Source organism: Zosterops lateralis (genome assembly GCF_965231275.1).
Source record: "Zosterops lateralis genome assembly, chromosome: 9".
NCBI lineage: Eukaryota > Metazoa > Chordata > Aves > Passeriformes > Zosteropidae > Zosterops > Zosterops lateralis.
In genome coordinates this window covers 21,425,787-21,453,503 of record NC_139769.1, presented here as the reverse complement: position 1 = coordinate 21,453,503, position 27,717 = coordinate 21,425,787, and the positions used below count along the sequence as shown (strand labels likewise).

At 37.0% G+C, this 27,717-nt stretch overlaps 1 protein-coding gene across 4 annotated transcripts in view; it reads left to right on the top strand.

The window, feature by feature from the left end:
- The window catches only part of CAMSAP2 (calmodulin regulated spectrin associated protein family member 2), a 78,807-nt gene that overhangs the window by 8,495 nt on the left and 42,595 nt on the right, over nt 1-27,717 (top strand). For all 4 annotated transcript variants that reach the window (XM_083867426.1, XM_083867425.1, XM_083867424.1 and 1 more), the window contains exon 2: nt 4,276-4,535. In XM_083867426.1, the coding sequence (XP_083723552.1) occupies nt 4,276-4,535 (260 nt within the window). The remainder of the gene's footprint in view (nt 1-4,275; nt 4,536-27,717) is intronic.

Genomic DNA, 27,717 nt, shown 5'->3' with positions numbered 1-27,717 from the left:
CGTAATAATATTTTACTTTATTTCAGTTATTAAACTGTTTTTATCTCAGCCTGCAGGATCTACGTTTTTCCAATTCTCCTTATCCTCCCATCCTAGCAGGGAGAGTGGGGTAAAGAGCAAGCAGCTGGGCAACTTAGTTGGGGCTGGGGTTAAACCACAACAGGGAGCAGTAATAATCCTGTGTTTGCTTTAAGGCTTTGAATAGGCTCTTAAATTTTTAATTTTTTTTTCTTCTCTAAAAAGAGCATCTGCAGGACTTTTGATTCCTTGATAATTTATAAAAAGTTACCCAAAGATATGTTGGTTACTTTTTTGAAGTTAGCCTGATGGTTAAATTCGAGTTACAGTTTTGGGTTAATGTGGTATTAATTCTTTTTTTGTTCTGTTCTCTGTGTCTTGAACTTGCCCATTAGCTTCATTTACTCTCCTCGTAGTACAATATTTACAGATTTCAAAATGACAAAATAATTTCCAAAACCGTGGTCCTGCTCACAATTCTAGGAAAAAATAGGGTGGTCTGGTTCTGCTTCCTCCTCCAGGAAGGGCCAGCCTCAAAGTTAAAAAAGCTTTCTCAGTGTCTTGTCAATAGTTTTGAAATTCCTGTGAATGGCAGTTTCACGGCTGGGTACCCAGCCAACCCGTACCTATGCTCTGGTGGTCCCTCTTGACAAACACTTTCCTTGCATCAGCCCACGGCCACTGCCTTCCATCCAAGTCCCTGTTAACGAAACCTGTTGGTGCAGGAAGGGTGCAGGTGGATCCTCCCCATTCTCTCCAGCTCTGCACCCACTACCTGGTCTCTGCATTTCATGTGTTCAGCTCGCTACACACCGTGTCCCCAGGACTCCCCTCTGACATGATTCCCGCGGATTTCAGGGTCAGATGCTACATTATGGCAACATGTGCAACAAGGTGTTCCTTTTAAAACGGGTCATTTCCCTCGGAGTCTAATCTTGGAAGGTTCCTCTTTGTCAACTGGGCGAAGGAAGGACCTTACGGTAAAATGCACATTTTGGGGATTAGTGTTAAGACTCTTCTCTGCCCAGCAGAGCCTGTTTAACAATCTCTAGTCCTGACAGAATTGTTAATGAAGGCTTTTGACCTGCTGATTGTTCTGGTAATCTGCTGAGAACTGGATGGAGCTTGTAATTCCCTGCCACAGGACTCCAGAGGCAGCAGTACCAATTCTGGAAGGACTTCTGCTCTGAGATAGTTTTCTGTCTGTTACCTCTCTGCTGTGGGGTTTTTTGTTTTCTTTTTAAACTCTAATGTGAAAACACAGCTTGAATCTTCTATCAAGTGCTATTCTGATATCAAACTGTTTAATATATGTTATGAAGTAGGGGAAAGTGCAGTGTTTCTGCCTGTGCGAAGGGAACTCTGACAGGAATTTTTATAAAGAATTCTGATCTTGTTGAACCAGAGATTCCTTGTTTTTATGCTTTCACATTTTTTATGCATTCAGAATATGCCTGTAGCCACAGCTTCTCTTCCTAGACCTTCATTTCCATATTCTATTTTTCTATAGAAAATAAATTTATCTCTCTGGTTTTATTTTTATGAAGACCAGTAAGATTCTTTTCCAGATTTATTTTGGTGTACACCAATGAAGTAAAAAATGGCATACATGTAATTTTGTCTTTTTCTGTATTTTCAGAAGCAGAACTAAGCTTTATAAATAATTCTATTTGCCTTTGTTAGTCATCATGTTGATTTTTTTTTTTTTTTTAACTGTACTGAGTTTTTAATTACTAAGTCCCAGCAGCGGATGTCATTCTTTCATGATAAATGCATTTATTGCATCTTGTCACTTTAGGATGTACTTCAGTAATACAGAAGACGAGAATTAACAGGCATTGGATTTGTTATTTACTGTCTTGAGATTTCTCTTCTGGCTCAAATTTTCAGACTTGAAATCTGTCATTGTCTTCAGTGAATCTGAACCACAGAGTACATGACTTCTGTTTGAGTGTAGCTAAGTACTCCTGCCTCGAGAGGTTTTTCCTGTAGGAATGAGGCTTTTTTAAGTCTTCTAAGAAATTACAAATGCCTTTATCTATTCCTCCCTGCTTCTCCATCCCCAGTGAAATTCTCATCTGCTTCAAAACAGGGGTGTGTGGATTTTGGTTGGGGTTTTTATTTGGTTGGTTGGGCTTTTGTTGTGTTTTTTTTTCTGTTCTTTCAAAAGCAAAATCTGCTGCCTGTGCATTGTGACATATTTACAAAAAATATTTCCTAATCCTCTCTAGCTTTAAGAAGTAGCATAAAGATGCTTTAAGAGCTGGCATTTGCAATTGTAGAGAATAAAGTCCTGATGAAAATTGAGCTCCTGGTACTGGAGATGAATCATTAGGGACTTCAGAAATAAGCTTAATATTTAAATAGGCAATGTGTGGACAAACAGGGAAAAGAAAGAAGATCAAGCAGAACTGAGGTACCTACTTCCCCAGTTATTGTTTGCACCTATCTACCAGATCTGAGATCCTCAGTTAGAAATGCTTTTTGTTGGACTGGATGACTCTGGATCCTATAGTCAGTAGGTGAAATTGGGAAGTGGAAGAGAAGATGGAAATATCTCCTGACAGTGGTAGATATTTTTGTTTGCAATTTTATTGTCATCTTGTAAAAAAGTAGGGCTGTTAGGCATTACATTTGTGTTTTAAAGGGTAGAGTAGTTGTGCTGGTGGTATATTTTGATCTGTATTCTGAAACAGAGCTGTCAGTTTTCTTGCCAAATTTAGGTTCATGGTTTAAGCAAATTACTAACTATACCTCTTTCCCTTGATACTCTGAATTGGCAAGAGAAGCAGCAATATCTTACCCTTTCCTACCATCCTTCTGGCATCTGAAGTATGTGTTAATATTTCTTTAACTTTTTGCACTCTATAAAGTGTATCTTCCCTCACAGCTAGAAGGCAGCTGGCACCTTGCAAGGCCCATAATGGAAGTACATAAACTGCAGTTGAATATGTATGAGGAAGAAGATAATCTGTCATTATCTTGTGATAGCATGTTCTGTTTTTTCTCTCTCTTCTCCTGCTCCACCCTTACTGGGCTGTTTACTCCAGACTGATTCAAACCTTGTCTGTTTAGCCATTTATCCAGCTGAAGGCAACGACAGTAGCAACTTAGAGTTGCATCACTGCTTTCCTACGCACTTTTTTTTTTCTTCTAGCAATTAAATAGGTTTTTTTGCATGCATTTGGACTCAGGAAAGGAATCACATGCTCTTTATCATGTAAAAGTTGTTGGCTTAACTAATTTTACAACAATAGAGAATGAAATTCTTCCAGGAGAAAAATTAAGCCTCTTGCAGTATGTGTGCCTGAAATTCTGCAAGTTATTTTCCACTTGACTCATGATTTAATTTAATTTGATCTAGTACCATATTTAATTCATTTTTAATTATTACTTTTGTAGTAGACAATTATAAATATAGTCTGTCTGTATTATGTTATGTACAGTATTTGAAAAAATTGTTGGATTGTCTTGGAATGCTAATTTTGGAGTTAAAATCTCAGCGTAGATTTGATAAAATCTTGCATAGCTTTCTGTGGGTGCTAAGCCAGTTCACTTAAAAAGGAGGAAAACCCCAATTTTAAGGGAAGTCAGTAGCGCAACAAGGCCAGTAAGAGCTCAGTATTTTGTCAGAAAGAAAGTGATATTTTTTCTTCTTTCTCCATTCTTCTAATTTCAGTTAAAAGCCCATATATTTATGCCTAACTGCTGGATTGTCATCATTCTGTGACACATGACCTTTGAAATAAACAGTATAGTAATCAAAATTCTGCATATATGGAAACTAGAGGGCTGCTTTTTGTCTTGATTTTTCTGACTGAAACATAATGTTTCAGTTGCATTTTGTTATTGTAATAGAGTCCAGGGTTTGTGTTTAAATGGGTGTTGTTCTGCCTTTATATGTCTGACCTATATATGATGTTACGCCAAAGGAAATGGGAATGTTTGGGCATGTATTTGGAGAAGCCAAGAAATTTTAATGTAATGATGCTGTAAACCACAGGTTGGTCTTCTGTTCTGGCCTTTGCAGTTTGAGATACTTGGATTTTTCTCAGGTTTCTATTTATAGTTCAAATATTGCCTTTGTATGAAATTTCCCCCAGTGTTTTATAACACAATTGCTGGTATAGACTTTGGCCTCCCCTTGGTTAAGCTTTCTTTATCATAATTTTGAGTTTATATACAGTTTAAAAAAAATTCCCCAATAGTCTAAATGTCCTTTCTGACCCTGACCTGTGGTGTCTTTGTGTTTTGTAGAAAATGTCCCAGAAGAGCTCCGAGAACCATTTTACACAGACCAGTATGACCAGGAGCACATTAAACCACCTGTTGTTAACTTGCTGCTGTCTGCCGAGCTCTACTGTCGTGCTGGGAGCCTTATTCTCAAGAGTGATGCTGCAAAACCACTTCTAGGTCATGATGCTGTTATACAAGCCCTGGCACAAAAAGGCCTTTATGTCACTGACCAAGAAAAGTTGGTGACTGAACGAGATCTTCACAAAAAACCAATTCAGATGGTGAGTGTTCAGAGTTTGTGTGTTACATCTCTTCTCTCCATCTCTGTGCTCCCAATACCTACAGATCTGTCTTTTAAAATGCATCGTTATGTTGAAGTATTTTTTCAGGAGTTCAGTGGGATTCATTACTGGGAAGTTTGTAATTGTTTTGTTTTGGGTTTTTTTTTTAATGTTTTCAGCTGTCAGATGAATTTCTTCTGTATTAATGCGAGAATACACCAATCTTCCTACTTAGTTAAAATGTTACATTTTTAAGTATAGCTGTGACAATAAGATCACTTTGATTTCCGTTTGGACTGTAAGTGAATATTTCTGTGTTGGAAAAGTTTGAAAACATTATTCTTGGGCAGAAATCTTTGGTTAAAAGCTTAAAAAAAAAGTTTTGATGGCAGGCAATTCAACCTAATAACATTGAATAGTCACCTGTTGCACATTAAGTCAATGTAAAACACACAACAATGGTATTTTTTCATGGAGTCTTAATAATACATCTTTCCTTTATACAACTGCTAATTAAAACATTAGTTCAACTGATGAATGATTCTATTAGTAAGCTCCTAAGTCATGAGTTTTCTTCTCTGTTTGGCACTGAGTTATAAAAAATTAACTGTAAAAAGGATGTCTACATATGTTTGTTTAGCAAATAGCAGTATGATAGAATAAGATGCTAATATATCTAAAGTGAAATATTTACAAAGTTCACCTCTTTATATTTCTATTTAATATTTAATATAGAGAATAAATTAAACAAAGTATTTGTGGTCAGTGACCTGTAGCTGCCTCTAGAATGAAGGTGTGTGGAAATTAATATAGCTATGATGATCTTAGAGGTGTTTTCCAATCTAAATGATTCTGTTTCTAAGTGATGCAAAATTTGCAGGATACTTGCAATACTTGTGGGTAGTTAGGAGTGTTCCTAATGTTCACAGAAGTCAGAGCATTTAAGAAACAAACTTTCTGACTTTGTTTTTGCAGAACTTAATTCTGTTCTTGCTTCTGAAGGAAAATAAGGTTACTGACTTGTTTTTATGAGCCTCTGGTTTCCCCATTTGGTTATTTTAATTTGATCCCTGTCTATAGTAGTTGTAAGACTCATGTCTTCTCAGAGTTCCCAGTTGAAAAAAAAAAAATGTCAGTAATACCTAGTTTGATTTGCTGATGTTTGATTTAGTAATTTGTGTTGCTTAAAATGCATTTCAGTAGTAATTTTCTATTTCCTCCATGCTTGTGGGGCTGTTTGTGTGTTTTCCCAATGTTGTTTAGGTGTAGTCAGCAGGAAGTTACTGACACATGGACAGGTAAGGGTCAATGTCCCCAGGGCCCTGCTGTGCCCGGGCACTGGCCCCTGCTCCAGTAGCAGTAACAGATGAGTGCACTGTTGCTGTTGTCAGTTCACAGACAGCTGGGCTCTGGTGGGACAGGGAGCACAACTGGCTTGGGCAGAAACACAGCCTTGTCCAAAACAACTGCTGCCAAGGAAATGGCTGTGAAGCTGTGGTCTCCATACAAACATCCTGAGCCCAAGAGTTTCAGTTTGTCAAACCATGCTCTCATACCTATGCAAGCTCCTAGAAGTAGCATTATATTTTAATTGGAAAGCCTCAACCCTTTTCCTTATTCTACTATTAGTAAAGTTGGCAGAGAACTTCAAATCTGGCTCTTGCAGTGTTGACAGTCTTTTCCTTTGATGCCTTCCAGTACCTTTTCCTATTATTCCATGTGTCACAGTTTCTACAAGTCTTACAAATTTAAATGTATATCCTGTTTTAGAGCATGGAATAGCTTTTCTTTTTCAGTTATGTAGAACAGAAAGTTTTCATTTGTAATTAACACATATGTTCCTCTAGGAGACCAGATTGTGTTAAATCCATGTAAAATGTAATTTTGGGTATTTTAATAGAACATAGTATGGTTGTCATTCCCTTTGCTAGCCTGTCTTCCCCAAGAATAGGGGAAAGATATTGGTGTTTGTTAGTGGATATTTCTTGTTACCTTCTCAGAGGTACTGTACCTTCTCTAGCTGAAAAGAGGTGAGTTATAATAAAAAATGGTACTATGGAAACAAATTTGAGTACAGAGTGTTTTAGTTTTACACGTGTATTATAACGTGCATAGCTGTGGCCAAGAGACTTGGAATTCCTTGGGCTGGATGTTTGCACAGTGACGTCTGTGGGGATTAATTGTTGACTTAGTTCACATGTGACCATTTAGTGAAGCAGGCATTTGCTCTTCCCTCTCTCTTAGGTGGAACTTTTCTCTGAAGCACCATACATATTTAAGTCTGAAAAGTCTAGCAAATGGATGTGCTGCTTTGTGCTATGCTCAGGGTAGATGGCACTTTGCTTGTCAGTCATGACTGGCTTGGCTGCATTGGTATCTGATTTGAGAGGCTGCAAATGCTGTGTTTGTGTTTCTCTGTGTGTGTACATACATAGGTGCATGTATTCAAATCAGTTTGCCCTGGTGGAATGGGGCACTTGTGAAGTTAACCCATGGCAGCAAAGCCTGTTAAAGCCTCCCCTGTGTGATCTGATTAATTATTTTCCTCATGTTTGGTTTGTTCACATCTCCTATTTCATTTTGGTGAAAGCAAAAGCTAGGTTATTCAGTGGTATCTCAATTTCTGTTCTCCGTGTATTGCAAGATATTAAAACTTAATTCTGTCTTTATTTTTGTTAACTCTGTGTTTTATAGGATCATCCTGTTTTTAACTTTGGTAGGGGAGCAAAAGAACCAAATAGCATGTTATTTCTCTTCTGGATGAAATTTATATGGACTTGACTGTGCTCTGCTAGACTTCAAACAGTGCAGTGCAGAAATAGTCTAGAGCTAATCAAGAGTGTTTTTCTCCTGGAAATTATACTTCTGTAGAAAATGAATTAACTGATGCTTAAAAAGCTTATAGAAGCTAAGTTGTAAAAAAAAAGGCAAAGATATTTATGTCAGTTGGCAAGTTCCAATTGAATTTAAAAAAAAAAAAATCTGTCTTCAGCAGGCACCCCCATATGGAAGTGTGAGATTTTGACCTGCTATAGAAGACAGAAATAGCATAAGAATTCATCACGGTTCTGATAATGATGCAATAGTTTTCTAATGGTTTCAGTTATAATATGCATAGATCACTGTTCCAAGTCAAGCTTAACTTTGTTTTTCTATGCTGATTTATTTTTTTTAAACTTTGTATTTCCTTCATAACCCAAACTGACTTAAACTTTCAAATGTCAGATACACAAGAGGAAGGCAATTTGGATTTTTTCTTTTTTTTTTTCTCATATAAGCACTGGATCTCTGTTTTAAAAACACACATATCTGTTCTTACAGGATAAGTCAGAGGAGACTTTTATACAAATTTCTCCATTATGACAAGAATTTTATAATAACTGAATAATTTATTTTCCATGCCAAATTATTTTACAAGAATTCTGATATTTAATCAGGCTGGTCACTTGGTATTCATATGGTCTCTTTCAATTTGCTTCAAGTGCAGGGAAGAATAAACAGATTCAGAGAGGCATTAAGAGATGCTTTCCTCCCTCAAGTCCCTGCAATGCACTTCTGCCATATGGGGAAAGGAATAAAAAATCAGCATCTCAGTTCACTTTGCAGGGAAACTGAAGTTGCATAACTACCCCAGCAGTGGACTTCTGTCCCTAATGTGACAAGGCCAAAACAATCTGAATTTCTAGTTTGAGGAGTAATAATGTTAAATCTTGAATACTTGTTTAAAACCAGTGTTATTAGGGGGTGTAGAGATACAATAATGTTAGACTTTCACCAAATTTGCACCAGAAAAATCTATTTGCCTAAGCTTATTATTGTGTATTGATAAAACATTCTCAGCTGACTACAAAAAATAGATTTAAAAACTAAATAAAATCTAGTGACTAAAAAGAGGTTAGTGAATACCCTGTGCGTAATACTATATCCAAGAATATATGCCATACAAATTTTTTTTATATTTTCAATGTGGGAAAATATAAAAGCCATGCTAAGCCTATTATAATCAAATAGCATAACTTTTGTTAAAAGCTGAACTCTCAATTCAAAAAAATAGTGTTGCAAGACAGCGAACCAGCTGAGCAGCTACTTTAAACTTACACCCTGTATAATTACTATCACTAATCAGGTAACACCTCAATCCTTCATAAAATTCTACAATTTTCAGCCAAGATGGAAAGGGAATGAGAAACTCCTGCAAAACCCCAGCAATAAGTCCATAATGGACTGGTAGAAATAAAAATTGCTACTTTCCTAATTCTGAGACATTATTTGTGTGTATGGGGTTCGGATATAAAAAGTAGCTGCTGTCATGCAAGTTGTATATCAATTTAGCTGCAAATTGTCTTCTTCCCTGTGATATCTACTGCGAGGAAGTCTGGCAGTAATTTCTCTGTAGCAGTTAGTGAATCTGGACCATAACTAAGGTATAATTAGGTGTGTCTGTATTAGCTAGTTAGTACTCATCAGGAGTGCATGTTTGAGGCAAACACCTGTATTTCTTCAATTAACTGCTCTCGTGGTTTGCAGTGTGGGGTGTCTCAGGGAGCACAAAGACAGGTTTTTTGAGCATGTAGCCTGGAAGTTGGGCTCTAGGATCACACCTATGGCAGCCCACTTGACAAGAGGTACTGATTTCCCAGGACTGGGGCAGAGCTGACTGAAGTAAATCCCCTGAGGAGGGAGCAGAGGTGAGTCCAGGGACCTTTGCACCAGTTTTGCTTTTCTGCTGTGCAGAACTGATTGTGGAGTTGATCGTAGCGAGCGAAACTCCTGTGGAAGGCAGGAGGACTTGGGGATTGATAGTGCTAGGTGTGTATGCACCCACAGCCAGAACCTGCCTCCCCTTCTGGATGAGATAACAGGGAATAAGTGGTTAACTCATCCTGCAATCCAGACTTTTGGTCTCCCTGGCAGACTGCATTCATTGGAAATGACAGTGCCTTTCATCAGAGGTGTGTTTCTCCTTGAGGAAGGGCTGCAGCAGCTCACCTGGTAACTTGCAGCTACATGCTGCAGTCTCTGCACTTCCAGGCTGTACAGCTCCTTTAACTCTGGGCTGGAAAGCAGCACAACGTGTACTAAGCACTTCACAGAACAAAGTAAGATGTGGTTTCTGCCCTGAAGATTTTTTTTTCTGGTTTTAGGCATGATACAACAAGTTTCAATTCCATTATTAGATGAAGACGCATAAAAAGAATTTGCAGTTACTTGACTTGAGCCCATAGATACTATAATTTGTTAGTTAAAGCACCAGATCTGCCTGCCTTGTGATATATAATTGTCTTTGATAGTAGTATGTTTCACACAAAATTAAAATAATAAGCAAATATAGTGGTGAAACAGAACCTGAGTTCAGTGAGTCTGATGTGCTATGTAGAACCAGTCTGCTGTGGGATTGGGCTGGGAAAATGTAATCTTTAGATGTTCCATAGATTTTGTTCCATTTCTAGTCTCACTTCTTCACATGCATTCTTCATAAGGTTCTCATTTGCTTGAAAATAGGGATCCAGTATTTTTGCTGGATTTACTGTGTCAAATATACTGTCTCACTTCAGTCAGCACTGCACTAACACCTGTTTGCCACAGTCATGTTGTACCAGGCTCCCTCACACACAGGGTGCCAGTTCACACTTGGGCCACAGGAACTGCCACAGCTCTCCACAGAGTTCATTCTGCATTTACCATTTTAACTTAGAACTTAATGTTCTATTAGCTTTTTTTCAAGCAATTTTTGTTGACTCATAGCTTGGGCATTTTGTTTTGCTTGCTGCTTGTATTTAATTATGTTTTTGTTGTATGTAGAAAATGCTTTTTTTTTCTGTGTCATGTAAATAGAAGCAGTGTCTTGGGATGTTTTCTGCAGTATGTTTGTCAGAATTTAGTGAGTGCAAAACATGCAGGTTATTAGTGTGAGTTATAGTAGGATTCATTGTACTTCTGCATATCCATATCAGAAATCTGTGGAAGACTCAGATACCACAAAGGCCTCTGTAACATCCTTTGGGTTTTCATGGAATTCTGTCTGCTCAACTGGTGCACCAAGTGTGGCAACTAATGTGGAAAGTAGCAAAGCTAATGACTCCAGAGTTGTGTCTATGAAGAATAACACGGGGGGGGATGCTTTCCTGGTCCTTTCCAGAAGCTCTAATACTAAAAACCCTAAGGCTTTCTATGATTTCTCTAGCTTTAATTTTAGGTGTTGTTGTTTTTTTGTTTTTAATCCAGCATCCTTAATTTCAATACAAAAATGTATACAGTGTTTTGATCTTAGGGTTCCAGCACCACAGCTGGCATTTCAAACTCGCATTACTAGGAATTCTTGCCTAAAAGGTAACTAAATCCGATCGTTCTTTTTAACAGTTCTTGTAGGGTTGATTGCAGTTGTGCAGAGCTATTGAATAAACTGTGCTGCTTGTATTGCCTTGAAAGTGCCTTCTCAGAATTGCCATAAAATCCCTGATGGATGCAGATGTTTACAGAACTGCCCTTACACTGGCCTTTGCCAGCTGAACGTAGTAGGAAATACTTAGAAATAGCAGCACATTTTCTCATGCTCAGGCCAATGTAAAATTGTGGTAACTACATTTAATCTTTTACTAAAATGAGGAGAGAATATTGCAATGTGTCTTCCAAACGAGATACATGATCTACTGAATCAAACTGCTGCTTTTGGAATAATGACAGGAAATTAAATGAACCTCAAGAGAAGTCAAGTCTCATGCCTCTCAGGAGAAAATAATGCAATGCATTATTATTGTCTGTTGCCTATCTTGTTCACTTCTTTGCAAAACAGTTGGTGTTTTTCTGCCTTGAACAAACTCAAGTTTTGAATCAAAGAGCTTCTGATTGTGTTCCTGGTCATTATTCCATCTTGTGGTGCATTTAACCTGCAAAGGAGGGAGAGGTGGAGAAAAAGAGGGTGATGGTGGTGATTTAATTAAAAAAACCAAGATAACCACTTGAGAACAGACCAAAATCCACTCCTGAAGCACAAAAAGAAAACCAGTTTAAAGGAAGAATAAATTATGAAAGAAATATGTCATGAATTAAGCCTATAAAGAATGCCAGATACCGTGTATAAAATGCTTTCTGAAAAGGTCAGGAAGTATTTTCATTAACCTTGAAAGAAGGACTACTTTGTAAAACACAGTTTAAGAACATTTTCTTCCTGTTTCCTGTAATAGCACTGTTATGTAGTGTGGTTCAGCTTTTGGCTGTTGGTTTGCTGCTGTGAACTTTCTTTGTATCTTTAAATATGTGAAAAGGTTTATTTAAATACATGTTTAGGAATTATCTTACTTCTACTGAGTTAAGTATATTTTGGAGCACACTAGCTGAGCTATTAGGAAAAGATGTATCTGTGAACTTTTTTACAGGCTACCTAGAAGGAATTTCTTCATCAGTTTGTTTGAATCATGGTAAGGAAGAGAAATCTTTCTTAATACCCTTGTATTGGCTAGCACAAAGCTGAAAATCTTACATGGTTGTAGCAGGCAGTTGAGGAGCACTGCTTTCTTCCTATTATGGAAAATAGTGAGCAGCTTTTAGCAGGAGGTGTGGGTCTGTCATGTAAACATAAGGAGAGCTTCACTACCAGCTCTGTGTGGTACATACACACAGCAACAAGGGGACAAAACCACACTGACTGCTGAAGGAATACAGTTTGTACTCCCCAAAATGCAGCAGCTGCTCCAGTCCAGTACAAAAGGACATTTTGAATCTGCATTTGTTAATCTGCACACATAATCCTGGCAATCTGCCCACCCTTATCAGCACGGAACACACTGTGTATCATCACAGTAGATGTATCATAATAAAAACTTTGTTCTTACAAACTTTATGGAATTTAACATTATGAGATTTTCTTTTCCTGAGGTTAAATGAACAAAATGTCTTAAGGTCTCCATAGTGTATCTATTCTTCTTGTGTGACAGTTAAGGAAAAGCTGTAAATAGCAATGTATGTCCATTGTTTATAGGAACTGGTAGGTTTATATGAACTAGTAAGAAATTGTATTACCTTGCAGACATGCATCTCCAAATCAGCCAAAGCAAAATCCAGTAGAATTTGTCCTATGTAAATAAAACAAGATTTGCATTAAAATATTATCTGATAACTTGTTAAATAGTTTAAGTTTTAAATTGACTATAATAGTGCTCTGTAGGAAAGTGACTATCTAGTATAAATATAGATGATGTTCAGTTTTCCCTCATGTATCAGAAGATCATGAGGAAGGATGTCTCCTAGTATATTTCCTTGCCTTCCCAAACCGTGAATCTAAGATCAATGGAAAAATTAGTAAAATGTATGTCAGAAAGAAATCCTGCAGCTTTATGATTTTATAATGGAAATAATGGAATAATGGAAAAAGTTATCTTTAGCATAATTTATATAATCATCTAGCCATAGCCAGAGATCCAAATCAGTCAGCTGTCAAGACTGATGACATCTCTCTAAAGCTGAAATGGCAAGAGTTTTTATAAAAGATCTAAGTTGGATGTTTGGAATACAATTTAGAAGACGCAGCAGTCGGTATTTATGACATACATATATACAATGTGAAGTGTGTATTGAAATTCTGTTAACTGTTTGGCTTCATAAAGAAATGGCAGACTTAAAATATTATGGCCTTTAAAAGAAAAAAATTACAAGAAAAGCAGAGAATATGTAGCTATTGGGTACATATGTAGAGGGTCATCAGATTGATTTTACATGATGCAATTATTAAATACATATAGTGTGTAATATGAAATCTCATTATATAGGAACATGTTTCTTAAATATGAAACTGATATATCTGTTGCATTATTAAAGGATACTTATATATTGAAGTAAATTGCAGTAAGTAGTATTTAGGCAACCAACCACTGTAGTAGGTGCCAATTAAGTGTTGTTGAAAGATGGATGGCATTTTCTCCCTGTTTGTCAACAGCATTTATTCAAAGGTGTAGTTACAGAAGTTGTACCACCTCACCCTCTTTTTACTGATGATACCTTGCTGACCTGCAAATTATGAATTAATTCCTGGGGTTCTGGGGTAAGGGAGGCTTTATTTTGCCATATCAACTGTCAGAAGAACCCTACCATCAGAAAGAAATACAAGGAAAAGGAGACTTTCTAAAATCTCTCAGGTAGTATCAACTCCTTAATTTCTATTGTGACTGTGTGAGCAGTTTATTCCCTTCCTTTCTGTAGCAGCTCTTAAGTGTGGTCAGGAAAGGTCTCTCAGGCCCTTTGTTTCCCACACCTTCTCTTCATTCCAAACACCCTCCATTTGGTGGCTGTCTTTTCCTGACAGGTTGTGGTGGAAACTGGAGCCAGGATTCCAGCTGACCTTGTCAAGGCTTGTAGGGCACAGGGCTTGTGGGATGTTTCTGTGAGCAAGAGCCTGCAGGTGACCTGTGTGTGTGTGTGAGCTGCCTCTCCTGCAGTGACATTCGTCGTGTGCTCCTATTCAGGTGGTGACAATCTCTAACCTCAGATCGTGCCTGCTGACCAGAGATTTACTTATGTGTTCTCTTCTCTGGTGCAAAAGGTTAATACAGACTTTTTTCTGACTCTCTTCTCTGTCATATTAAGATTAATTTGGAACCTATTATACCATATGTTGCTGAAATAGGCTTTGGTGGAAAATCCTCTGCACTTGATTTCCCTTCTTGAGGGCACTCTGTGAGGTAATAAACATTTGTAAAAGCTTCCTGGTCTATTACACAGAAAGAATTGTGTAAATCCCACTGGTATGTTTCTGGGGCACTGTTTTGCCAAGACAGCCAATTCACTTTGAAGCATGAACTGGGGGAAAAAAAAAATTTAGAGTGAATTTCAGGACTCTGCCAGGTTACATCCTAACACATAATAGGGAAACAATGAAATGGACAGAAGGTTGATGGAAAGAGAATTCACTTCACAATTATGAATGTTTTGCTTTTTTGTTTGTTTCTTTTCCTTACCCCTATTCTTAACTTCCCTGCTCCCAGAAGCAAAAGCAAACCATCTAATGGTACTTAGGAGTTCCCTGTAAAGACAGCTGTGTGTATGTGAGGTTAAAAATAATGGTGTGACTGCCTACAGAAAGATTGTAAATTAATGCAGTTCAGTATATCATTTTGTCAGGGAAGTCCTGTAACTTCTGTGTTGATAAATTCTTTATGGCAAGGTGTATTTTATAAGGTAGATACCGAAAAAGGATGAACTTGCTCCAGCTCCTGCTTTTAGTTTTTCTTTAGCAACAGAAAGAAATACAAAGAATATTTAACTTATGCAGTTGGGAAGTAAAATAGCATGGTAATACTGAAGTGATAAAGAAATATGTATACATGCTACCAAAGAACTGCTGAAGAGAAGCAAATCCTGATTCTAAAAGTATGATGCATATGTATGAAAATTCTTATTTTTCCAGGTCAAAGCTTTGGGGGAAAAAACCCCAATCCTCCTGAAGTACTATGTACTTTCTACAACAGCAGCAAAAACACTCATATCCCTCTAAGCACTGAGGGATAGTAGCAAATTTTTCTGGTTTTCCCAAAGCACTGGGAACCTGAGAACTTATATAATGGGCTACATGTACCTTGGTATTATTGGCTTGTACTGCTTATGGGGGAAGGAAAAGGATAATTCAGCCTTGCAAGATCTAATGTCCTGATGACTTAACACAATTATGCTCTTATATCTATGGCTGTAGATGTTCCTTTTCTTAAACAACTTTAAACTTTCATTTATTAGAGAAGGCAGTACCTGATTATTGTAATTTGCCTTTTTTCAGCTAAGGTGGAAGTCCCCATTTCTGTGGGACTTCTCTTCTTACCCTACCAAATTTAGAGGGGGAACTGATTGCTCATGTAATTCTTCATTTTCCCACAAATTTTGTCTTCTTATTAAACCAAATCAGTGATGAGTTTTCCTTCCAGGCCACTGGAAAAGCAGTAAGAGATGGTAAGCTGATAACTCATTCCTGTGGTGTTTCTTGAAAAATTCACCAATTCATTGCTGATTCTATGCTCAGAGCTGCACTATAAATCAGTTTAATTTAGATGCTTCTTAATCAGCATTAAGAAGTCTCTTTATTCAGAATGTATTAGTATCAAGCTGGATGCCTTACATTCATAATGTCTTGCACTTTTCACTTATATGTGAATTTAGAAAGTGGCTTATGTTCTGTTAGTTTAAATTGGCATGTATTCATTTATCATACATAAATCAAGCTGATGGTGACTCTGAAATTATTTTACATGAGATCAGAAGAAGGATTTGGGGCATTAAAATTATTTGTATTGTCTATTGACTCTCAAAAAAAAATTCCATTGTTCCATGTCTTCTAATCTTTTGGAATGTCCCCAGTGTTCTTATTGGAAGAATAGCTCAATGTGTACAGATTACTCCTCTTTAATCCTTTTGTACTTTTAAAAACATGGTATTTTTTTCTTTCCCTGTTTGCTCCAGACTGAGATGAAGATTTAGGTTAAGCATGAAATTGGCAGAATTGCAGATAATCCAAAGACTATCAAAAATTAATATATTTTCTAGAAGACTGAATTAGAACTCTCTTTTAAAAAAGGGAAATGCACAACCATTGCCAGCTTCCAGGTCAGTATGTTAACTCCTGATAGAATTTAGATATTTCTTTGTAGGCCAGTATTTCCCACCTTTAAACACAACAAATGTCCTGAGTCATCAAAGAAACGAGCTACAAGCTGGCTTTTTAAGGCTGAAACCTTGGACAGCAGCACAAAAGTCTGTCAGCACTTAGATGGCTTAAAAAGGTGCTGTGTTTAATGGTATAACTACATGTCTCTGCCACTTATATCACATTTCCCTGTATGAAGAAGCTCTTTGTTCATATTTACTTTTAGGTAATGTAAGCTGCCATCTTGATAACTAAATTAAGGACAAATCATGCAAGACTGCTTTCATATTGTTCTAAAATATATTCTATTTTGACCATATTACCACTTTTGTGTTCTTGTCCAAATTGTAGTCTTCTAAATGGTGGGTTGGGGTTTTTTTCCTGGCAATTACTTTATGTGGAAAAATAGCTACCATTCTTCCAGTACAACACTGACTAATTTTTCCTTTTAGTTTTCCTGATGGCATACACTGCTGATTTTTCAGTCTTCGCCTTGCTTCTGTACCTTTTCCAAATCTTCTTTGAAAAGAATTTAAAATATGATCTGAATTTGCAAGTTTAATCCTAGTCCAATGACGTTTTGCTTTTGTCTTTTGTTCTACTTAGGGATGCCCTATATCTTTCTTCTGCTGGTTATTTATTTTACAAATTCTTTCTTGTACAAGTCCTTGCAAGCATATTGGAGATAGCTGCTGGACTAGAGGAGAGTGAGCCAAATTCACTCCTTTGCCAAAGGGAAGGCTGAAGTGCAGGCCAAATAACTGTGGACTCTGATGAGCTTCCTTCCTGAGCCAGCACATACTCAGAATAGTTCAAAAAAGCCTTCAGGATGTGGGTCTGAGAAAAACAAAGTGAGAGATTAGAGGGTTTAGGGGGGGAACTGGATCTTCAAGAGGACTTAGAGTGATGGCTGGGTGAGAGAAGAAGCAAAGTTTCTCCAGAGACTGGAGCTCACAGTTCATCAATCCACAAAGCATCACTGATCCAGAGCAAATTAACTTCTTCCCACTTTGCACCCTCTTGTTACTAAAAGATAATCACAACCAAGTGCTTGGAGGTGTTTCCTCAGAGTGCTTCTGTTATTCTATCAAAAGGACATCATCAATCTGTGACAATCCCAATAAAGCAGAGACTTCCAGATTTGTGTGTAGGCATTTGTGATAAAGCCTTATTGCTGGGAATATCTTCTTCCAGAATGGAGGTATTTTTTTTTTTCTCCCACAGTATAACTCCCACCACTCCTCCTTTGCTTCTTGCAACAGTATCAGTATACGTGGTGCTTTACAGATTAAAATAATACACTGGCAACTAGACATGCCATTATCTCCTACTTTTTTGTCATTATTTCTGGGAGCAAAATAATGGATTGATATTGGAGTAGGAAAATACTGAAGAAAAGTATGGGTACAATAATTGAACTTTTAATTGAAATTTTTAAATTATTTAACTTCTGTACTTGCTGCAGTGAAAAAGCGTGTTACAGTAGGCTTATATTTACAGAAACTGGTTTAGCACCCTTTTACATATTTCAGATCCCTTTTTAGAGGATGCGATTAATTGCATTTACATAAGCAGTTTGAACATGATTATATATTGAAAGCCTAATGAGGTTTTAAGGTGAAAATGGACAACTTGGTAGGTCACTTGTTTTCTGCTGTCATGAATGTCAGTATGCAGTACGTAGTGCTGAAGGTAGGACTGCTTACTATTTCAGTGAAATATTTACTAAATTAATCAAATGCAGGATAAAATGTGGAGGCTGAGTGAGAAGATTATAAAATCAGGTCTATCTATCTATTAATTATTTGTTTATATGAAAGAATTGTTTGTCTTTATCTCACCAAGCAGATAAAATTTTATCATAAGTTTATAGCAGTATGTTTGCAAATATGAGTGCATTCAGTACTGGGCAGTACATTCTTTATCAGTAATTAGAAGAGAATTTAAATTGTTTCATCCAGTGTCTTGTTGAAATACCAGGATGTAACAGCAAGTTTTAATGTTGGATCAGGGCAACAGAGGAATGAAAAGGTCATAATATATGTCCATAAAATATAAAGAGCTGAACAGGACTTGTCAACCAAATGGCTGGTGTTTGTAATGGTTGATTTTTCTATAAAACTGATCTGTTTAAAAACTCAAAATTTTAATATCGATATTAGTATCTGTAGAAATTAAATTGAGAATATTATTTATATATTTAATGTACATGAAAAGAAGTTTAAAAAATTACTGGCAGTGTCAAATATTGGAAAGCTAGGAGAAAAGCCAATGTGGCATTTTCATTTGCAGTCTTGGAACTCTGGTAAAAGCATGACGTTAGTCTCTAAATGTGACAACCTGTCTTGTTCATATCTCAAAGGGATAATGCTGTTTGAATGACTGATTCATTCTCATTAAGGCCCTTTGCAAACATCATTTGCTATATGCATTCAAAGCCACTCTGACATCTCATTCCTATAGGTACATTGGCACGTAAATGTGCGTATGTAAACAAACGTGAGACTTACTGAGCCAGATCTTCAGGAAGAGAAATAAGACATTTAGAATATAGAGTTTAGATGAAGACAGCATTCAGAGTAGCTTTTATGGTCAGTCATTGATAAAGCTCACATTTCCAAAAGAATCTGTAGTTTATGCAAAGAGAATCCCAGTACATTCAGTTAGGGATTAATTCAGAAGTCATGGCAAAGGAGATATTAATCAATGCTAGAAGTATTTTAAAGATTATCCAAGTAAAAGTTTGAAGAATCAGTATTACCAAGCCTTTTCTTTATTTTATATCATTCTTCAGTATGGGCTACTTGTATTAGTCATTTACTTTGGTTTGGATTTGATAATGCCTTTTGAACTACCCAAACAATGTAGTGTTACACTACACACTCTTTGATGGCTAATATTTGTTTTGGATCCAAGTGCAAAGGGGATGAATGGGAAGAGTTCCAGACACAACTGAAAGCATGGATACTGATGTGAATACTCATATCAGTTTATCCTAATAGTTTTTGTATTTGTCCTTTTTCTTTGCAGCAATACGAACGCAAAACATATATGAACATAAAATTGTCTTTCTGAAATGAAAGTTTATTTAAAGTGAGGATTACAGGTGCATGTGTGATTGTTCTCCATCTCCATCACTAAAAGATTGTGAACTAGTTCTTCACTCATGAGGTACCGCAGGTCTATACCCACAGATTTAATCTGTCATGGGGTAATAAAATAATGCATTAAATCAATATATCCACTGTAGCTGCATTATATATACAGAGTACACATTATTTGCTGGAAGCTAAAACACCACAGAGCCCTCTGTTCTGGAAGCAACCATGTGTACATTCTTCTGTAGGCTTGGCATTCCTCTAGCCTGGGTTCATTCTTGGCCCTTTACAGTACCTCTTGCCTTGCTTGATGTGTGTCCATATGTATCCCACAAAGAAGTTGAAATAAACATCATAATTTGGAAGTAGTATGTCTTAAAATAGCAACTGTTCTGTGTCTAAGTTTGAATAATTAACATTTCTAAGCAAACCCCAAATTATCTAAACCATGTCTTAAAGTACATATCAGAATATTGAAAAGTTTTCATGTTAAATATTAAAGTACTGCGCAGTCCTTCATATCTATAACGTATACTCTAAGAATTTTTGTTGCCAAAATTGCTTACTGATTTGGGCTTGTCATAGGTCTGGATGATCAGGTAGATGCTGAAATGTATTCTGTCTGTTAGCTGTGACCAATACATGTCCTGTGATATTTCTTTTCAGTGAGGACTGCATACCAGCTTTTCTAATAGTGCCCATCCCATCTTGTTCTATCACAGTATTGATTTTTTTTTTTTCTTTTTCAAATACTACAGATTGACTTGCCTATGCCTACAGCCAGCTTTTTATGTTTGATAAAATTTTACTCTGGGTATTTTAGGTAACATAAGTTACAGATAGTGCCTGCAATTCTGAAATAACACACTTGAAGCCAGTGATTTTAAATTGATTGCTGAAATGTCCCATAATGTGTCTCACATGTAGTTCAGCCAAGTTTCTCGGTAATCGTCCTTTCCCATTTACGGATTATGGGATTTCAGAGTTTGGATGCTTGAAAAGAAAGAACAGATGTCAGGCAATTTCTAATTTTAATGAGAAGGAGGTTTGGAAAAAACCCAAACAAACCACAGACATGAAACACAGAGCAAAATAAGGCATTCAGAAATTAAGAAGAAGATGGAAAACAACAATTTCTGCTTTTCTTTGCTTTACTCAGTCCACTCAGAAAAACTATCAGTTAAGTCCTTGCAGCAGTACCTCTCCAGGGATTTTGGCCTGGCTTGATATCATTCCTTGATACTTATACCATCTTCTTTTCCACCTCATCAAAAGTAAAAAAATCTATTTTCAGTTCCTCCAAATGTTCAACGGCCAAACTGCCCAGCTGAGATTTTTGTTCTGTGGTTTAAGCCTTTGGCTGATGAAACAATGCTGAGAATCCATGGAACTGCCTGAATCTTGCACAGGGCCTGCACTGATCCTTGTGTAGCACTGTGGGTACTGCTGATGGGACTTCATGTTTACAGCTGGTGGTCTCTGAATCCATTGTTTAAGGACAGGTATAAAATACTTTGCAGCTCCTTCTCTCTGTTCATCTTCCCTCTTCTTTCCCATTAACAAGGTGAGGTTCATGTATGGGGGTCACTGCTTTTGCCAAAGGAAAGATTTCACCGTGTGAAGGGCTTGTGTGGTTTCTGGACAGCATGTAATGACATATCCTGTCCTTGTAGCACAAGGTTTCAAGTAATACTGTTGGTATTCTTGTAAGCAAAGAAAATACTTGTAATCTACTTATTGCCATCTAAAGTAATTATTTTGAAAATAAAAGTATAGGAGTTAGCAGTTTTCCCATTTCTGCCTTGTGATTTTCTCTTCAGCTGGTTTCTCTGTTTTGTTTCATTTATCACCATGCTCTTTTACTAAGCTTGCCTTAGTTGGGGAGAATAGGGGGAGGGATATTTTGCCTAAGAAAATGGTTGTTTACTACAATGAGAATAGGTTATTGCTGCAGCTGACTTCACTGTTTCAAGAGCTACTAATTCAAGATCAACACCTCCTGGAGTAATAACGTTATAAACCAAAAATGCATGAGGAATGAGAACATGATCGTGTGGTTTATTGTTTTAATCTTTAAAAAGACTTATGAACTGGCAGTTATTTCATTACCAAAGAGAAGTGGAGGAAGGAGAATTTATTCAAATTCATTTCTGTGCCCTGAAAAATGCCAATTCACAAACAGATGCTTGTGAAGGATGAGAATGGGCACTGTTTTACCTTGCTTGCCAGTTAACTAAGAAGTAGCCTCTAGTTCACATTGCACCTCCTATTCTATTTTAATTCTTTGGGTGAAACATTTTAATATTTTCTGTGCATAGGTTGCAAGCTAATTTCCCATTTCATTTTTCAAAAGAAAGTTTTCTTGATGAAATTGTACCTGAAGATGGTATCATATCAATAACTACTTTTCATGCCTTTACCTAAGTAACTTTCAAGAGAAGCTTTAGTTACTATGTCATCGACCTTCCCATTTTTGTGAAATGCTGATAGAAAGACAATCCACTGCCTTATTAGTACGTTGCTTGACTTCCAGATTTTTTTTTTTTTTTTAAAGTAAAATGATAGTTGACAACTGCAGTCCCTCTTGTAGGTATCCTGTCCTCAGCAAAATCCTCTTCTGGGTACCAATTTGCTCCTGTTGGTCTGCAACAGTTCCTGCTGCAGACAGAGCCTGGGTATGACCCTGTGCTTAGCAGAAGCTTAGGGTGATGGAGACTACTGCCAGATGTCCTGCAAAAATCTGCTGCAGTAGATGAAGTGGACATCCTCGGGTTCAAGTAATCTATTAAAAAGGATTATTGGTACAGCGTGATCTCTATGAGGGCACGCAGATTGCTCTTTCTTAAGAATGAAGTGTATTCCTTAGTACAGTTACTTTGAACAGTGAAAAAACAGATCTTAAAATTTACAATAAAGCAATTGTTTTATGCCTGTGTGTGCATATGTGAAAGTCTTTCTCTGAAGAACCCATACTCTTACTTCAGAGGTTCAAGATCTGTCCTAAAGTTTGATGTTTAGCCCAGATTAACCAAACAAGTGGAAACACTTTTCAATATGTTTGTTGAAATAACCATGAAGTACCTTTCCCACTTCTACTCTAACATCACTGTGGGCCATATCCTTGTTTAGCAGCCACTGTTGTGGCTGGCCTGTCCTAATCCTTTAGTAAGTAGATGAAAAAATGTTAGTCAGCTGTCTGATTGAGTAATGCTATTAGTCAGCAGCTTGTCACTTGCAAGGTTCTACTACATTAACAGCTATAGAGAGACAGATTTCTTGTGATCAGTATCATTTTGTGTGTCTGTTTTAATTATTTAACACTGCTGATAGAGCTCATTTAAAGTAGGAGACTAGGAAATTTCTTTTGACCTTGGCTGTTACTTTAGCAGAAAATTTTTGTCCAGGTCAAATTCCCTCTCATGTCTTACTGTGCTGTGTTAGGGTTTATAAATGTGGTATTCCTAAAAACCTTTGAAGAAAAGGTCAAATAACTTCCTATTCTTAATGTAATTGCCATTACAGTAATGAGTGTGGTGACCTTATTTCTCTCCCCTTGTATGGTTAATAAAGAAACAGCAAGGAAATTATCAGGAGCCTGTTCATATGCAAATGCAGGAAGAGTTCATATTATGTTCTCATGTAAAAATCGAAACCAGTTTTCCTCTTTTTGAATATAGCATGTTGAAATGAACGTACATGTTTTGATTTCTTAAGCCAATATTTTGCCAAACCAACAAAGAAATCTAAGCCCCTAAGAAAGATTCTCATGTTTCTTTCCTAAAAATAGATTTTTGTGCATCAGCAATTTAACAAAAACCACGGAAGCTTTTCATAGGTTCTTCAGCAGCAGTTTTGTAAAAATACGGTGATACTTGATGTGTGACAGAATGAAGCTGTCCCTGGTCTTGGATGTTTACATGTCAGAGGCATTAGCTTCAATACTACTTTTTTTTTGCTGTATCTAAGGTGCTGAATGACACACATTTCCTCCATACATTATAAAAATACAAATTTGGACTGAGAAGGGTGGTAACTCTCAAAAACAAAGATGGTTCTTGCAACAAAACACCCAAATATCTTGTTTATAACTAAAAATTGTTCTTAATATGCCTTCCTGGAGGATTTAAGTCTGTATGTCCAGTTTTATATTGTGACAAGTGTCTCACACAAGTTCCAGCTGGGAGGCACATTTCCTGAGGAAGCTGAGTAGAATGTAGGAGTTAAAAACATACCCTGGAAGGCCAGTCCCAGAACTGTGTGGAATTTAGTTGGAGATTTCTATTGATATTTTGGCCCTGCTTTGATCCTCTTTTTGTGTGAGAAGTGAGGGAAAGCACCACCAATAACTTCATCTCCTCTCTTGCAGAAAAGTGCAGTGTTCTTTGTTTACCTTTTTTACAAACATAATGATATTGAGAATTCAGTTTTTGAAACAGATCAATTGAACAAACCAGTATATTGTACTATTCATCACTGCAATTAAAGTATCATTAGTACTATATGCAGAAATGCTCATTATTACAATTCAGTTCATCAGAAACCAAAGCTGTAGATTTGTTAAATGTCAAGAATTATGTGAAATATCACGCTCTGCATTACTTTAGGTGATTTTTTAGTAAATTAATATTGTAATATCAAGTTGGTTGCATGCCTTTTATCAAATGGGCATGTTACATTAATTCAAGTCTTTAAACCTTCTAAGGATTGTGAGATAAAGGGTGCAAGTAACTAACTAGTGTGGTCCAATAAACAAATGCAAAACTGAAATGCAGATAAGTCAGAAAGCATGTTATGTCAGTTACCTGGGCTGAAACAGCTGCCATTCAGAACTGGCTGTCATTATTTACCTGTCAAACAGATGAACCAAAAGTGTGTGTTGTAAAGTTTCAGAAGCAGTCTGCTCTGATCCCAGCCTGAGCCGTGCCTTTGTCAGTGGGGCTTGCAGCATGCTGAGGCTCAGTGCCAGGCCTCATGCACTGGGGGACACATCCCTGTTTCCTTTTCCAGTCTCATCTCCATGGAATAATACCTCAGCCCTACACATCTGTTTTACTTTGGGATCTCTGCCCCTTTTTCTCTTTGCTGAACTTCCCCTCTTACGTACTTCTATCGCATCACCCAACTCTGAACTCTTCACCCCCAATTTTGTAGAAATCCAGCTTGTCTTCCCACTGCTCCTGCTTGTCTATGAGGAAGCAGTAGTTCTCCAGCACTCTTGAGGCTGGGTTCCTTCAGCAGATGTTCTGAGATGAATATGCTTTGATGCTTCCTGGTGATAACTGCCTCTGCAGGTGTTAGCTGAGCTGCCAGGGAAGTTAAACCGGTGCTTTTAATGTCATTCCTATGCAGGTATGAATGAGTCAGGAAGAGGGAAATACTTTTTTTTTTTGATATATGGATAAGAGAAAGCCTTGTTTTTCTTTTTCCCACTCCTGTGTTCTTCAAAGAGTAGTGGAGCTTGCTGTGAAAATAAGAAATTCAGATGATATTTAATACAATTGCTGCTTGTTCTTGAACTAGCATAAGAGCAAGGAGACAATGCACATAAGTAATTTTTGTAAGAGAGTTTTGAGTTGCTTTATCTGGACAGGATTTGACAGTATGTTCTAGGAAAATCCTGAATTATCTGAAAAAACAAAGTCCTCTGGGAAAGTTGAGGCTCTTGCTATTTACTTGTTGAAATGTGTATAACTGTCTTACCAGTTATCTATGTTACTTTCTTACTGTAGTTTAAACTATCTGAGTTCCAGTATTTATCTTGGAGACTTGGAGTGCTTAGCATAAAGACACTGAAGCGCCTTTGTGGTTTTTATCATCAGGCACTCGATTCTCTCAGTAAATAAGAACAGGCAACTTGTAATTGGTAAGCATATTTAAAAAGTTCAAAGTAGGTCATGTGAAACTATAAAATAAGTTGCAATTCAAATAATGTGATGGACACCATTTGCTGGTTCTTGATTCCAGTGTCTGTTGTGCAAGTATTTTGTTTCACTATGCCCTAGAGTAGGTCAAAGTCTCATTTGGTTATGTCATCCAGAAAATCTGGGAATCTGTGTTAGGTTTTTGGTTAGGATTGAGTTACTAGGTCAAATGATGAAGTTCCCTAATGAGCATAATGAGGAAAGCTTAGGTAAAACTTATAAGTGCTATCAGAATGCTTAACACAGCCAATATCTTGTATCTGACAAATCCTTTTTATAGAAGTGAATTATGTCTCCTATGTCAGATGTGTATAGTCAGCCCAACAACGATTTCTTGATATATATATTCATATAACAGATTACTAAATTTAAAAAGTTAACCAAATAGAGAAGGTTATAAAAATATTGAAGGCAAAACCCATTCCCTTTGTGTTGCAGAACCTGTCTCAGGGTGCTTAGTGTGACTCAGTAATGCCTGTTCTTGCTGAGTAAGCATCCTATCAGAGTCAAGCCCTTGTTCTTCATGGCAGTGCAGCAAGGAGGTAATTCAGCATGATCATTCCCTTGCAGGACAAGACTAACTAGACAGCTGGGCTTATTTTAGGATTGTGCTAAGCATAAGTACTGTGTGAGGCTACAGAAGAATTGCATCCAAAAATCACCAAACAGAGCAGAACTGACTACTTCAGACTGATCTGTTTTGTTGATTGAAATATTTTAGAACTTGTTTCCTTTGTACTATCAAAATTATCTTCATTTTGCTGTAAAAATGATGGTCAAATGAAGGAATAACTTTGAAATTTGTCATAGAGCTACCACCTATTGAGTCTGCTTATTAATTCTTTCCTCACCTCCTGTAGTATTCAGGCATTGGTCTGTACTTTCCCTGAGCTGGAATTCTGCGATTTTTAATTGAGACTTGAAGTTTAGATAATATATCTTCATGCTACTAGATTCCTTTGAGACTTGGATTATCCAGGGGAGGGTCTTTGGGAAAGGAGCCTGGAGGCTTAAGCTAGGCAGCCTCCTCAAACTGTTGTTCACAGAAGCTGCAAGGAAGCTGAGTGCACAGATGTGGGTTAGAGTGGTGTGGAAGGAGATCTCACAGTGCTCTTACCATAACCTTTCCTGTAGGTTTAAGCCCATACTCACCTGCTATTACTCTCTTTCTTTTACCATTAATATGAACAAATCTTGTTTTACCTTTTTTCCTAAAGTATGTGTCCTACAGTGATTATTCCACCTATATTCTTGATAATCAGAGTAATTTTCATCAAGCCCTTGGAATTACTGGGGTTTTTTACTGGCATGTGAAAAGTACCTGGATCCAAACCTCTGTCTTCATAAGGCAGAAGCAGTTGGTTACATACTAACTACTGATGCAAGGGAGATAAAAAAATTCTCCCAGCTAAAGTTGGAGAGCTGATCTCGTGTGTTCTTTGCTCAAGTGCCTCGTCCAGTTGAAACAAAATCTTCAGTGAATTTAGCTAGGAATATATGTATTTCTTGTGCAATAGGTATTTCTGTTTATAAAAGCCAGTCTGACAAAGATCAAATCTCTTCTTCAAAGCATAGTGAGTAAGGGGACTTTTATTACAAGAAAAATCTCAAGGAAAGAGTGAATTAATTATTTATTTCTATTCAGCATGAGGGTAACAATTATATCCTCTGTTTTCTTTCTTCCCCTTTCTTCAAATACTGTAAAGAGGGAGTTCAAAAGAGAACTCCCAACCCAAGTATCATTTAATGGAATATAAAAAATATCCTTAGTAGCAGGTAACAATGCAGGAGCTGTCTGTAATTTGTGGTATTTATCCATAAGTATCTGTGTGTACAGTATCACATACACCTTTTGCTTAGTACACTTTTTAATGACGTTGTTTTCAATTCTTAATGGAGGTGAAGAAAGCTCTGTAATCTAGTGTAAGGCAGACAGGAAAGCATTAGCAGCCATGCTCAGAATAATTTTTCTTCTGCAGCTCAGTAAGCTTCTTATTGAACTATTCAGCAGCAGAACGAAAAGCTGTGGAACCTACATTACAGGGCAGAAACTAACCAGTAATTACATGAGATTGTTAAGATTAGTAAGTTAAAACTCTTGTATTCTGTGCAGGCTGTAGCTGGGAAAGACAAAACCACATTTGTGTCTTAGAAAATAAAATACCTCTAAGAATCCAGCATTTTGTGTATTTTAAATATATTGTTGTGCTCTATTTAAGACTTTATTACTTTGCACCATTGTAGTGAAGCAGTCAAAGAAAAGGTTGTTTGAATTGGCTTAAACCAATTCTCTGCATAACACTTATGGGAAAAGTGTATTATTTCCTGTGTTGTTCACTGCTGCTGTGTTGATCTTGACTTTTGAAAAAGATATTTCTCTAATGGTTTTGTATGATTTTGTTACTGTTGGGGGGGAGGGGTTTAATTATTTCTCTAAAATTACTTTTCTTTTTTGCAATTGTACATCTTTATTTATGTCTTGCTGCAATTGTGGGTGTGGGAGGTATGTGACAGCATGAAATCCTGCCTGGCTTTTTTAG